Here is a 15,067-nt window from a genome sequence, read left to right on the forward strand (position 1 = left end):
TTTGTCCCGATCGAGCATACGCAGCGTGCCGGGGCGTAGGGAGGCGCGCCTAGTCACAGAGAGGCGTACCTAATCGCACGGAGGCAGACAGACCATTTGGCGTTACCTTTACGTGTAATACCTGCGATCATCCACCAGATGTCGCTTTTTACAATCACCACTGCGCATGCGTGTGGTCTCCCGTAAAATACAATACTGAAATATATAATGACTACTTTACTAAGGCGTCTCATTACGCTGCATACAGTAAATACTCATTACGCTTCATTATTTAATACAGTAAATACTCATTACGCTGCGTTATTTAATACAGTATATACGGTACAGATGCAAATAGTACAGCATACAGTATATGATCCATCTACAGTACTTTATGAATATGTGAGCGTCCAAGTCCCGCAGACAAAACAACATAAAACCAGTAGTGTACACTGTCGCAAATGGACGTGTTAGAAGTTCACTATTGCCTCTTGAGATTAGGAATTTGTACAGTATGTTAGCGTCCTAATCCCGTAGCCATTACAGCATAATCAAAACCAATGGAATATATTCATCTGTCTGCGGCGAAGTGGTGAAGTGTTCCGCTTCCTATACTCAGAGTCCCAGGTTCAATTCCTAAAGTACGAATGCATGTTAGTTTTTTCCAGACACTTTATTATTATTTTTATTCACATAAACCAGGGCAAAGCTGCAGGTGCGGTTCTACTGTTAAGGTGCTATGCACCGTACAGTACACATACAATTCTGTAGCAGGGCAGACTCAATAGAAATGGCTACCACCTATGACTCCTTGCCCCACGGAGGCCCTAGGCTACAGTCCAGATTTTGCAGGCTATGGGGCAATGCTGAAGGAGCGTCACAATCCCCTAGCTAAAATACACAGGGGCGATAGGAATAAGTGAGGTCTATTCACATTACGGTACACCGGACTCAATCGCATAGCACACTGGCAAAATGGCCACCGCCCCTGAACCCCCACCATGTGGCAGGCAGCGCTCGGATATGGAGTGAGAGATGGTATAAGTTTTGCAGGCTACTGGGCAATGCTGAAGGAGCGTCACAATCCCCTAGCCAAAATACACAGGGGTGATAGAGATAAGCGAGGTCTATGCACATTACGTTACACCGGGATCAATCGCATAGCAAACTGACAAAACACAAGTTTTACATAAAGCAGGGCAGAGCTGCAGGAGAGTTTCTACTGTCAAGGTTCTATGCACCGTACGGTACACATACAATTCTATAGCAGGGCAGACTCAATTGAAATGGCTACCACCTGTGACTCCTAGCTCCATGGAGGCACTCGGCTATGGAGCAAGTAACAGCACAGATTTTGCATGCTACGGGGCAATGCTGAAGGAGCGTCAGAATCCCCTAGCTAAAATACACAGGGGTGATAGGGATTAGCGAGGTCAATGCACATAACGATACACCGCCAAGTTCCCCATGGTTTTGATTATGCCTTTTCTTTGAACACGGTATTTTCCACTGCCTTACCCTTACCCCCATCCCACTTTCCCCTTCCCCCCTGGGAGCCTGAAAAGTACATGCAGTAGACAGGGAGGGAGTTCCGTTCAGGTTACAAGACATGTGCAACAGTATACTGCTGTATGTAGGAAAATCCCCCGCCCACTCTGATTTATGTGAAACCTGTGTGCACCCTTCCATTGAATGTATAACAAAGAAAAAATAATAATAAAGTGAATGTTACAGGAACACATTAAAAAAAAAAGGTTGGCACTTCCTTCCCATTGGTGTTGGTTTATGCCTTAGGGGACTCGGACGCTAATACTTGTATTTCAAGAGCACTGTATTTTCCACTGCCTCTCCCTACCCCCATCGCCCTTCCCCCCTGGGAGCCTGCACAGGTCATGCAGTGGACAGGGAAGGAGTTCAGGTCAGGTACAATACACAAATGCAGACGATCTACAGTACTGTGTTGCTCAGTTAGTTGCGTTGGAATACACTAATTTATACTCATTACCGCTGTGTATTTGTATATAGCGGAATTCATCGCTGCTGCAGATTTACTTTGATTTATGTGAAACCTGTGTGCACCCTTTCATTGAATGTATAACAAAGAAAAAAAATAATAAAGTGAATGTCACGGGAACATATAAAAAAAAAAGGTTTGCACTTTTGGACTTAAACCTGGGACTCTCAGCGTGGGAGGTGGGAGCCTTCATTGCTAGGTTGGTATGGAAGGGGAGACAAGTAGCTACCGGAGGGTACCAACCCCAAGTTTCTGTGACCCCCAAAAGGCTCATGGCAAGCGTCGGAACCCATGGTGGGTCTGAATTAACGGGCCCATTATAGTATATGGGAAAATGGGTCCACTTTGCGTATTGATATCTCTAGTTCTGGGTGTCCCAGAGACTCAGGACTGGTACCATACAAAAGAGGAGACTCTTGGTTTTTGGGGCAGACCAACCACTAGTTTATGTGACACTGGAAAGGGAAACGGGAAGCAACCGTGTTTTGGGTCCCCTCCATTTGTCCGCCTAGCTTGCACAGGATGCAGGGTTTCTGGCTAGATAGGAAATACTGTACAGAAATGCTAAGCATGGTAATTTGACATCCAGGAACATAGGGAGGAGTTTTTATCGCTCTCCATTTTACATAGAAAGATTAAACTTGCCACTGTACGTTACAAGCTGTTTGTGCTAATTAGTACACTAGTAGAACATACTGTACAGAGATACTAAGGACGGTGATTTGGCATCCACGAACTTAGGGTGGAGCTTTAATCTCTCTCCATTGTAATCTTTCTAAGTATAATGGAGAGAGATAAAAGCTCCTTCCTAAGTTCCTAGATGCCAAATCACCGTCCTTAGTATCTGTACAGTATGTTCTACTAGTGTACTAATTAGCACGAACAGCTTTTAACTGAATGCCAAAACATCGTACTTAGTATCTCTGTACAGTAAGTTCTGTTAGGGTACTAATTAGCACAAACAGCTTGTAACGTACAGCGGCAAGTTTAATCTTTCTATGTAAAATGGAGAGCGATAAAAGCTCCTCGGTAAGATCCTAGATGCCAAATCACCGTCCTTAGTATCTCTGTACAGTATGTTCTACTAGTGTACTAATTAGCACGAACAGCTTGTAACGTACAGTGGTAAGTTTAATCATTCTATGAATAATGGAGAGAGATAAAAGCTCCTCTGTAAGTTCCTAGATGCCAAATCACCGTCCTTAGTATCTCTGTACAGTATGTTCTACTAGTGTACTAATTAGCACGAACAGCTTTTAACTGGATGCCAAATCACCGTACTTAGTATCTCTGTACAGTATGTTCTATTAGGGTACTAATTAGCACGAACAGCTTGTAACGTACAGCGGCAAGTTTAATCTTTCTATGTATTATGGAGAGAGATAAAAGCTCCTCCCTAAGTTCCTGGATGCCAAATCGCCGTACTTAGTATCTCTGTACAGTATGTTCTATTAGGGTACTAATTAGCTGTTCGTGCTAATTAGTACCCTAATAGAAAAAACTGTACAGAGATACTATGAATGGTGATTTGGCATCCAGGAACTTACTGAGGAGCTTTTGTCTCTCTCCATTATACATAGAAAGATTAAACTTGCCGCTGTACGTTACAAGTTGTTCGTGCTAATTAGTACCCTAATAGAACATACTGTACAGAAATACTAAGTACGGTGATTTGGCATCCAGTTAAAAGTTGTTCATGCTAATTAATACACTAGTAGAACATACTGTACAGAGATACTAAGGACGGTGATTTGGCATCTAGGAACTTAGGGAGGAGCTTTTATCTCTCCATTATACATAGAAAGATTAAACTTGCCACTGTACATTACAAGCTGTTCGTGCTAATTAGTACACTAGAAGAACATAATGGGGACTCGGACTCATACAGTACTTGCATTTCAAATGCACGGTATTTTCCACTGCCTCCCACTAGCCCATCGCCCTTCCCCCCTGGGAGCCTGCACAGGTCATGCAGTAGACATGGAGGGAGTTATTCACATAAACCAGGGCAAAGCTGCAGGAGCAGTTGTACTGTTAAGGTTCTATGCACCATACGGTACACATACAATTCTGTAGCATGGCAGACTCAATTGAAATGGCTACTGCCTGTGACTTCTTGCCCCATGGAGGCCCTCGGCTATGGAGCAAGTAACAGCACAGATTTTGTAGGTCATGGGGCAATGCTGAAGGAGCGTCAGAATCCCCTAGCTAAAATACACAGGGTTGATAGGGATAAGCGAGGTCTATGCACTTAACGATACCCCAGACCGCATCACAAAGTGACAAAATGTCCAAGGCATATGAACATCCGCCTTGTGTCAGCACTCAGCTATGGAGCGAGTGACGGCATAGGTTTTGCAGGCTACGGGGCAGTGCTGAAGGAGCGTCAGAATCCCCTAGCTAAAATACACAGGGGCGATAGGGTTAAGCGAGGTCTATGCACATAAAGCAACAAGGCGGGGGTTCAAGTGACTCGTACATTTTGTCACTTTGTGATGCGATGGGGTCTGGTGTATCGTTATGTGCATAGACCTCACTTATCCCTATCGACCCTGTGTATTTTAGCTAGGGGATTCTGACGCTCCTTCAGCATTGGCCCGTTCTTTGAACGCTGTATTTTTCACTGCCTCGCCCTACCCCTATCCCACTTTCCCCTCCCCCCCCTGGGAGCCTGCACAGTTCATGCAGTAGACAGGTAGGGAGTTACGATCAGGTTACAAGACAAGATTTATGTGAAACCTGTGTGCACCCTTCCATTGAAGGTATAACAAAGAAAAAAAATTATAATAAAGTGAATGTCACGGGAACTCAGACGCTCATGCTGTACATGTATTTCAAGAGCACGGTGTTTATGCATTGTACATACTTTCTTTTACACAATTAGTTGCGTCTCCATACACAATCTTGCGTCTGCATACACAAGTGTTTTAACATGTTCGTTTGTGTCTGTATAAACTATTTATTTATATTGAGAACTCTCACCGTCTGACCATTGGTCACCATCTATTAACATTACAGTCGTCACTGACCATTTGCCAGAGCTGTAGTTCAATCCGCCGCTATACGATCGAAAGTACTGGATTAGTGGAGCATTAGCCACCCAGTGGTGGAGATGTGTAATGCATACTGAGTATCTAGAACGCCTCAACGCGCCTGCCTGTGATTAAACTCAGCAAGCTAAGCTATCGCCTTAGCGTGACTAAACGCCCATCTAGGCGGAGAATCGGTCAAGATAAAGGTGGCTACATCTGTATGTTATCATTCTTTTTGTCTTTATATTGATCTACAGGTATTGCCTGTTATTTCTTTAGTGAGGGTATAACTGTGAATTTTGCATCATTTGCATTTTTTTTCTGTTATCAGAAAATTTGTATATGGTTTACCCAGGATAGACTAGTAATTATAATGAAAACAGTATTACATTACTCTTTAGTGTTTTTATTTTATATAGCCAGTGAACGCATTGTAGCACTCAGTATCTATGTATTTGAGTTACAGGTGTTTGGTACCAAATCCTTGTGTTTTAGGAACTAATTCAAGAGTTTAGTTAAAAATATAAACATAAAAAGCCATTGTGTTCCTTAAGAGTTCCTCATAATGAGGCATAATCATGAACTCGTGTTCCCTCTGGCTACTTATCAGCCTGGGATTCACAAGTGCAGTACTTACAGTATGTCTGTGGCCGGTTCCTTGGTCAGACTGCCATGGCCTAAGCAGACAGTGTGCCTTCAATAGATGCAAGTGGCATAAACAGGCTTTTATAAGGTGTGGGGAGGGGGGTTATATCACAGCTTGGGCTAATTAATGTCAGTTTTCATAATTGGGATCACCGACCTCCTTCGGTGCTTGGATATCTCTCATTAACAGTGTAATGAAAACAGAAGTTTAACGTCTTTTATAAAGCATAATATTTTTTTTCGACCTTCAGAAGAGTGTTTATTATTATTATTATTTTTATTCATCAATTTATTTGTAAGAGGTTGTTATATATTTCTGAGTTGTATATCCAAAAGATTATACTGTATAACAATAAACCGTAAACACAATTGGTTTAAAAATAAAAGTTCATTATTTTATAAATAAAATGACTAATATACCTGATAATATGTGGGTTTCCTCCGGGTGCTCCGATTTCCTCCCACAATCCAAAAATATACTGGTAGGTTAATTGGCTCTCCACAAAAATTAACCCTAGTGAATGTACAGTATCTGTGTGTACATGTTATAGGGCATCTAGATTGTAAGCTCCTCTGGGGCAGGGACTGATGTGAATGGGCAAATATTCTCTGTAAAGTGCTGAGGAATATGTGTGCGCTATATAAATAACCGGTAATAAATAACATAAATAAATACTACTTGTCAGCTAGTCATGAAACTTCTAATAAAAAAATAAATGTTGGGAAAAAAAAGTAATAATACCATTTACTGGATCATGGAATGTAAAGTGATCTTAAAGTGAATCTAAGCTTAAAGCTTTGAAAGTACTTATAATCTGCATGTGATGTATAGAAGATTTTCTTTATTTTTTTTAATGTTTAAGTGATTTTGTATACAAAATCAGTCCCTGAAATTGCATATTTGTTTTAACCATAGATTATAACAGGCCTAATGAAACAGTAGATACCTTTAGTACTCGCTAAACTTAACTATTCCACCCCCACCACTAATACCCCATTCAGATCTCCAATGCCGGATCCCACCCAGGAATTGGAAACGGGTCCTTCCCAGGTGGGATACCGCATTGGAGCTTCTGCGCTGGCTTTCCGACTCGGCAATATGCCGGGTGGGTTGCCATAGCGGCAGGGGGTGGAGACAGCGCTGGGAGATGAGCTCATCTCCGCGCCGCCTCTCCCTATGTAGTAAACGGGTTCCGGGTCGCATCGATCCGGGAATCCGTTTACGCTGCCACTGACCCGGTATTCAGGAATAACCCTTCTTATTACCCGGGTTGAATTACCCAGTCGACATGGCAATATGCCGGGTTGATACAGGGTTATTTTTGCGATGTGAAATGGATATACACAACCCTTTATTTTAAGATGGCCTTCCATCCATCTCTCCTGCACCATGTAAAGGGGGGTACACACGGAGAGATCCGTGCTTAAATTCTAAGCAATCTGACTAGATTGCTTAGAATTTAAGCACGGATCTCTCCGTGTGTATGCCCCACAGCGATAGAAATGCGTGGCCCCATGCGTCGCTATCGCTGACTCTAGATTTGGCATGCATGCCAAATCTAGTGATCACTCATTTCACCGCTGGGTGATAGATAGCTCGCTCAGCACACATCTTTTCCCGTGTGTACGGGGCTTAACTGGAAGCTTTGCAGATTTTTACCTCACTCCCCATAGAGTTCCTCTGAAAAATCTGCAATGTCTGTGTCCACCGATAAATGGTGATGACTTACCGTATATACTCGAGTATAAGCCGACTTTTTCAGCACTTTTTTTTGTGCTGAAAAAGCCACCTCGGCTTATACTCGAGTCAGTGCAGGCAGAGGCAGAGCAGTGTGAAGGAGGGACATGGAGCGCACAGCGCGCGGCGCTCCTGTGTCCCTCCTGCATCTCCGGCGGCAGCAGCGGCGGTTCTATTACAGGAAATACCCGTTCGTGACCTCTGATCACGAACCGGCACTTCCTATAATAGACCCGCCGCGGCCGCCGAAGATGCAGGAGGGACACAGGAGAGCCGCGCACGCTGTGTGCTTCGTGTCCCTCCAGAAGACAGCGCGGGATCGACGGAGGGGTAAGTAACAACACTGTGGGGCATACCTGGCACTTGGGGAGGGAACGTATCTGGCAGCACTGTGGGGGCATATCTGGCAGCACTGTGGGGGCATATCTGGCAGCACTGTGGGGGCATATCTGGCAGCACTGTGGGGGCATATCTGGCAGCACTGTGGGGGCATATCTGGCAGCACTGTGGGGGCATATCTGGCAGCACTGTGGGGGCATAACTGGCAGCACTGTGGGGGCATAACTGGCAGCACTGTGGGGGCATATCTGGCAGCACTGTGGGGGCATATCTGGCAGCACTGTGGGGGCATATCTGGCAGCACTGTGGGGGCATATCTAGCAGCACTGTGGGGGCATAACTGGCAGCACTGTGGGGGCATAACTGGCAGCACTGTGGGGGCATATCTGGCAGCACTGTGGGGGCATAACTGGCAGCACTGTGGGGGCATAACTGGCAGCACTGTGGGGGCATATCTGGCAGCACTGTGGGGGCATATCTGGCAGCACTGTGGGGGCATATCTGGCAGCACTGTGGGGGCATATCTGGCAGCACTGTGGGGGCATATCTGGCAGCACTGTGGGGGCATAACTGGCAGCACTGTGGGGGCATAACTGGCAGCACTGTGGGGGCATATCTGGCAGCACTGTGGGGGCATAACTGGCAGCACTGTGGGGGCATATCTGGCAGCACTGTGGGGGCATATCTGGCACTATGAGGGCATATCTGGCACTGAGGGCTGTGTACGGCTAGAGCTGCATTTCCCACCCTAGGCTTATACTCGAGTCAATAAGTTTTCCCAGGTTTTTGTGGTAGAATTAGGTGCCTCGGCTTATATTCGGGTCGACTTATACTCGAGTATATACGGTAACTGGCATGGTCAGATCACATGCGACCATGGCGCCCCACTGTGTTCCCCAGTTTTTTTGACGAGGCATTTCTGTTGTGCATAATATAATATTTTAAAAAATACTTTTTAAACTATATTCAATACATTTTTTTTTAAACTATTTTATGAACGGTTTTGAAGGGAAAAATCATCAGTTAAGTGGTTAACTTTAACATTGTGTATATTATTTTTTCATTAGTCTTCAATAATTCTTTGTGGTTTATGGGTGTTGATTAAAAAGTTATACTTTTTTTTTGATTTGCAGCGTCATTTATATTATTATTCTTTTTTTATATTGTTTTATCGTTATTGTCTATTTTTTCTTTAGTGAAGGCTACAACAGCAGTTTTCTTGTTTAGTATAGCGTTTTAACAGCTAGAATTGTATGACTTTGACCTTGGATATTGTACATTTAAAACACAAGTAAATATCCATAATGATGGTTGTTACCAGTTGTTTAAGTTATAATAACCATATACTGGCGGGCATCATTTACAGTTAGGACAAATCTAGCCAATTAATGATATTGTAGGTCACCTTCTTTTGTATGTAGCGTATATACTGTATTGGGTAACTTTATTTTTACAGTGTGATTTAGAGTTGAGCTAGGTCAGGCCCTCCTCCAAACTCTAAATCTGTCTACACTTTTTAAATGTGTCCTCCCTGCAACTCAACATGTTTTTTGCCAAGGTGTAAAATTGGACCTTCCAGTTGGATTTTCTCCTACAGCTAAATGAGGTCTATAAAGGCAAATAAAAAGGGAGCAGAGTTTTTATAGGTCTTCTATTAAACTAAACAACATCAGACGTGGCTTTCAGAAACTAGAGGAACGTTCCATGCGTCTAACATATGACAGTACTCTGCAGATTTCTCTATTATTTCATTTTCAAACAACAGTTTTATTAGCCTTCCCTTAAAGATCCAATGGAACAGACTTCTAGACACACACAAACAATAGGTTAGAGACAACCCCAGATGCTTTATTCATTATTACATGTATGATTATTAGATCTGAGGCCCAGGATAGTTTGCAGATTCTGCGTTATATGGTGGAAGGAGCAGATATCGGTGCATCTCTGTATAAACCAAACTTCACGTTTCCTACAGTATTTGTTTAAACAGATAACGTGGCATGGCTTTGGCATTGCAACCTGCAACTTTGAGGGGTGATCTTGGACAAGCCAATGTTGCATTAATGTACTGGATAATACTAGAGGGGTCTATAGGGCCCATTAATCAATGAGTTTTAGCTATTTAAAACCCGTTGCCTTACGTATGATAAATGGTGCTCCAGCCAATCAGCTCCGCACTGTCAGCTGTTTGGTTGGAGCAACATTTAGCACATGTATCACGTTTTAAATCACTTAAACTTGTTGATAATGGGCCCCAATCTATTCAGCTTTGGAGAGAGATAAAGTACCGACCAAGCAGCTCCCAACTGTCAGTTTTCAAACTCAGGAGCCTATTTACTAAGCGTTGGAGAGAGATAAAGTGAACAGAGATAAAGTACCAGCCAACTAGCTCCTAACTGTCATTTTCAAACACAGCCTGTAACATGGCAGTTAGGAGCTGATTGGCTGGAACTTTATCTTTCTCCAATACTTACTAAATAGACCCCTATATCTCTAGTTTGATATTTTTCTTTGTAAATAGTAGCTGTGGAACGAAAGCGTTGTGAGTCTGAATCTCTCAGTTTTGGCCCCATTATACAGTTTTTCAGCTTCTGGTGACAGTTTGTTTAATAGGATCCTCAATAACAGTCTAGTTCCAGTATTTAAAGCTCCGTTCTTTCTGCTGCTCTTTCGCTGCAGATGAAAAGGAGCAGTAAATAATTTGTCACAATGACTTCCGAAAGTGCTTTTCTCCCTCTTTGTTCCTTTTAACTCAACGGGGACGTCAAGTTATTTCAAGAAAACTCTCTGACCGAGCGCAGAAGGATTTGGGAAGGAAATTGATGCTTTACTGCCAAACCCATTGTCTATAGAGTGTTTCTGGCCACTTTCCACTTGTGATCAAGGGTTTTCAATGCAACCAATTGATGCCATGTAGTGTTTTCTTTCACACTCTCGCCTATAGGTAATGACTAGAATAGCGTATACATACTGAGGGAGCTTAGATAACGTACTGTTTTCAAGGACTTTATTCTAAAGGATGGAAAAGTTCATTAAAGCCTTTTATGAAGAATGTTAACAGCACTTGAAGAGAATTCATACTCTTGGAAATTCTGTAAACCGACCCTATGAAATCCCTAATTGGGGAAAGGTTAAATCTGAAGGACAGTTATGTTGTACTCCATGGGAAAATAAATCATATTTGCAGAGAGGAAAACATATTTCCCAGGCTTGTCAATTATGTGACTAAACCACATGGCGCCCAGAGGCTTCATTCCACCTGCAGCATTTCATATTGTATCCATATAGTACATGAAGCATTCCCATTAGGACATATTGTTCTGCTTTAAGGGGAATGTACAGCATACTAGACACCAAGCACTCATACAGCTGGCGGACACGTACTGCAATCTGAATCCTCACTGGTCTGTCATTGTGTGGTTTGGGACGTTCTGCCTCAGGGACACCCAACAACTCAGATGGAAAACATTAGTAATTAGTACTACATCCTTACTGCTTTGGCTTGGGGACCAGTGACAGTGATTCTTCTGCGTCCACTTCTAGAACCGTATTGTAAATTATTGTCACACTATTAAACTTTGAGACCATCATAGTTGGTATTCTTGTTCTTGCACCTGATTTATTATACAAGAAAGTATGTTGAGGTTTTGGTGTACAGAGGGCGCCAATGTATTAGATTCTTATTATTAACAGTTTCTTATATATCGCAGCAAATTACGTTGTGCTTTACAATTGGAAATAACAGGGTAATGACAGACCGAGAGGTAGGAAGGCACTGCTTACAATCTATAGGGAAATAGGTATTGATACACAAGGATGGGTGTTATCTTTTGCATAATGGTCCACCAGATTGCAAAGATTCTTGGTGGGCTGTATGATATGGTCACCCTGCAATGTTGGTCTGGGGTCAGGAGGATGGGAAAGTGAAGGAAGAGAAAATATGTGAGGATATGACTGGACTCTACAGTGGGGATGTAATTGGATGGAAAAGTTTATGAAGGTTATGTGGGCAGATTTTGGTAAGCTTGCCTGAAAAGGTGAGTTTTCAGGGAATGCTTGAAGGTTTGGAGACTAGAAGAGAGTCTTATTGTGTGGGGGATGGCATTCCACAGAGTGGGTGCAGCCTGAAGAATGTACTGCAATCATGAATGAGAGCGAATAATGAGTGTGGATGACAGACATAGATCTTGTGAAGAGGTCGGGTTGGAAGGTATTTTGAAATGCGCAAAGAGATTTACGTTGGTGTAGTTTGGTTATATGCAATTAACTTGCGATCGCAGTCGCTGGGTAGGCCATTTAGCATGCTGGGCGGCCTTGCCCTGCAATGGGCGACCCCAAGCATGCTATAGAAAGGATCGCAGATTCTGCTTTTTAGCAGAATTTGCAATCCGTATTGAATTACCCCCTGTAGTGCGATAACATCTAGCACCAGACATATTCAATATTTGGATATGTGCTTGACATGTTATATGTTTCTGATGTTTCGCTGACTATGTTGTGTGACAGGTTCTGTGCTGTAGAGTCCGCGCCGGATACAGTAGATCTATCAGGTGGGTGACTGCTTGGTGTATTTTGGATAGGTAGTAGAATATTGGGATTTGTGGATGTTCGGTTTCTAAGTAGTGGAACTCATGTTATTTACATATCTTATTTGTCTTGTGTTTAGTATTTAGTTGGGGTCTATAATATAGTTAATTGTGGAATCGCATGTATGGGGGTCGGTTACCTTCATCTATATGTTGAATTGTGTATAATTATTTATTATATTTTTATCTGGTTTAATGACTAGCTGAGTGTTTTTTAGTAGTTTTATTGTAACACAAGAAATAAACACATATATCTGTATTCTCTTACTTTCATGGCTTACCAGGCTCTCTCTGTTTTGTTTTTTGTTGGTGGTGTTTAGGGTGGAGGTTATGGCTTACGGATCACCCACCCGATTTAGCGATTTGAAAAGGTTTATTCACAAACGATCTTGTGCATACACACTTACCAATCGTACGCCTCGGTATACCTGGCAGCAGAGTCCCTTGAATATGCTCGTCCACTTGTGACGTCCTATTCAATGGCTACTGCCGCCGACCGTAGACAAAGTCAGCCTGATGGTCCGATATAGCTGCATGATATATCGGTTGTACTGCAGGGCCGATCTGTTAGATCTGTGAAGGATGTCATTCACAGACATATCAGGTGTACACACCCGCCGATGCACTAGCAATATATAATTTGTCGGCTACACACTACATATTGCATAGTGCGTACCCAGCCGTAATGTATACGATAGTGAACTACTGGCATTATCAGTAATGGTCTTGTCACTTTTTTGCATCTAAAAACACCCTAGACGATGTCCCAGTGCGGAGACGTTTTGGAACCTAGCTATGTCCTGGTATCTGTGAGGGCTACACCTGCTGAGGACAGGGCTGTAATCCAGTGCTACCTGTATCGCTGATGACACACAAGAACCCGTGTGTGTAACCCATTGATGACATAGCCATTAGAGAGGTTGGCTGGAGGAGGTCATCATCTCCAGCACAGCAGAAGTTCACAGGCATTAGTCTTTACTATTCCTATGCTCGCTGGTGGAGTGGGATGTTGAAATTAACACACACAACAAAAAATAATAATAACGACGGTGTGGGATGATAATCTCCTCTGAGAAGAAAGAGATAATATTTATACAGATGTGACAGTCTCTAACTTCACTCTAACAAGTAAAAAGAACATCTCTCTTTAGTGCCGCTGCCACAGTTTGAACATTCGTAGACTTTCTGTTCTCTTTCATTCTAGCTGCAGTTTGATTTGAGAACAGAGCAATCATCGCTTTAGTTGTCCAAGAAAGAGTACAATATAATTATTATCTGCCGTGTTATTTACTGACGTGCCCTGTTTCTGGTTCTGTGCTTCTCTTATACAGATCTCTGTTTTCTGTTTCTTGCAGGACGAGTATCGGAATAAAGTTGAGGATTACATCAAGCGGTACGCCAGATGATGCCAACTTTAAATCTATGATCGCCTTTCCAAGAGAACTGGCCATCCTGTATGGGGTCTTCAGAGCCATATGGGGGAGGTATCTGGAAGCCATTGAATGGGTTTTGTGCCCTCTCCCTGCCAGACTGATACAAACCAAACATTTTACCTCCAGCCCCTAAACTCTTAATGCCATCTCCGCATCCAGCCAGCCTGCAGGAACTGCAAAAACTCGACTTCTCCCCGTTTTTGGCTTTTGATGTGTGTGCTTTTTTTCTTCTTTGTTTATTTGCATGGGGAGAATAATTCTGTTGTTTTTTTTTTTTTGTTTTGGTTACTTTTTTCTTTTTATATTGCTGAATAACACTTAACAGCGTACAAGGAGGGTTATGTGAAATCTGCCCAGAGATGTGCAGATGTTTAGATGCACAGTGTACTCTCTGGGAATGTCTTGCCAGGTAGTCCTGAGTTAACAGTATATTTTTGAGATTTACAGATGAATTGCAGAAGATGTTCCTCTACAGGCTTCTTTAGGGCTGAACTGCAATCAAAAATATTCATAACAACCAAACGATATTTAATTCTGGGAACTGCGGTAAAGTTTGCAGCTAACTCAAATTTAAAGTTTAACAAAAGTCAAACTGGTTTAAATCTTTTTGACACCCCAATGTAATCTTGGTGGCTCCCCAATGTACAATATAAGCTCAGTATGTCCCTGCATAACTCTTACTTACCAGACGTGAAGTTTACAGCGTTCTGAGTTTAGGGCCACATGAGGCTGGAGCTAGACACCAAATCCACGTGACAAGTCTCAGTAACTAGTGGGCTTGCGTGGCAGCATCTTAAAATACATTATTTTTAAACTATGATTTTATCTGTGCACTGGCAGAGGTCGGGGCAGTAATGCAGATCTTCTGGCAGTGAAAGAGTTACTAGTGCACAGGGTGGGATTTCACAGAGGTTAGAACAGGGGTGAAATTACTGTGATATTGCAACTTTAAATTATTATCTTGATTAAAGGCGCTTTGATGGAAACTCTGTAACCACACCCTGAAAATGTATATGGGTAATATAAATACACGGATATGCACTTTCTTTGCTCTAGCATGGCTGTCTGGTGTCTTAATTTGTGAAGACTCTGTATTTATTTAAAGCGGTTCTTGCAGATGGATATTATTGTTTGCAGTGTGCTTGCCAAAACTAATGTATAGTGTCGTTTGATGTGTTTGAGGCATCATGGCAAAATTAAACAATATGTAAGTTGCTCATATCAATTAGAAAATACAACTCAGGTGCATGAACGGGAGGGGGTAGTATAAGCCAGAAGTACATTTGAGGATTAACCCCTGG

At 42.6% G+C, this 15,067-nt stretch overlaps 1 protein-coding gene across 3 annotated transcripts in view; it reads left to right on the forward strand.

Annotated features, from left to right (window-relative positions):
- The window catches only part of UBE2F (ubiquitin conjugating enzyme E2 F (putative)), a 490,291-nt gene extending 475,470 nt beyond the window's left edge, over positions 1-14,821 (forward strand). For all 3 annotated transcript variants that reach the window (XM_063933173.1, XM_063933174.1, XM_063933172.1), the window contains one exon: positions 13,689-14,821. In XM_063933173.1, the coding sequence (XP_063789243.1) occupies positions 13,689-13,739 (51 nt within the window). In that variant the 3' untranslated portion in view covers positions 13,740-14,821. The remainder of the gene's footprint in view (positions 1-13,688) is intronic.
- Positions 14,822-15,067: the final 246 nt, after the last annotated feature.

This window comes from Pseudophryne corroboree, chromosome 7 (genome assembly GCF_028390025.1).
Source record: "Pseudophryne corroboree isolate aPseCor3 chromosome 7, aPseCor3.hap2, whole genome shotgun sequence".
Lineage (NCBI taxonomy): Eukaryota > Metazoa > Chordata > Amphibia > Anura > Myobatrachidae > Pseudophryne > Pseudophryne corroboree.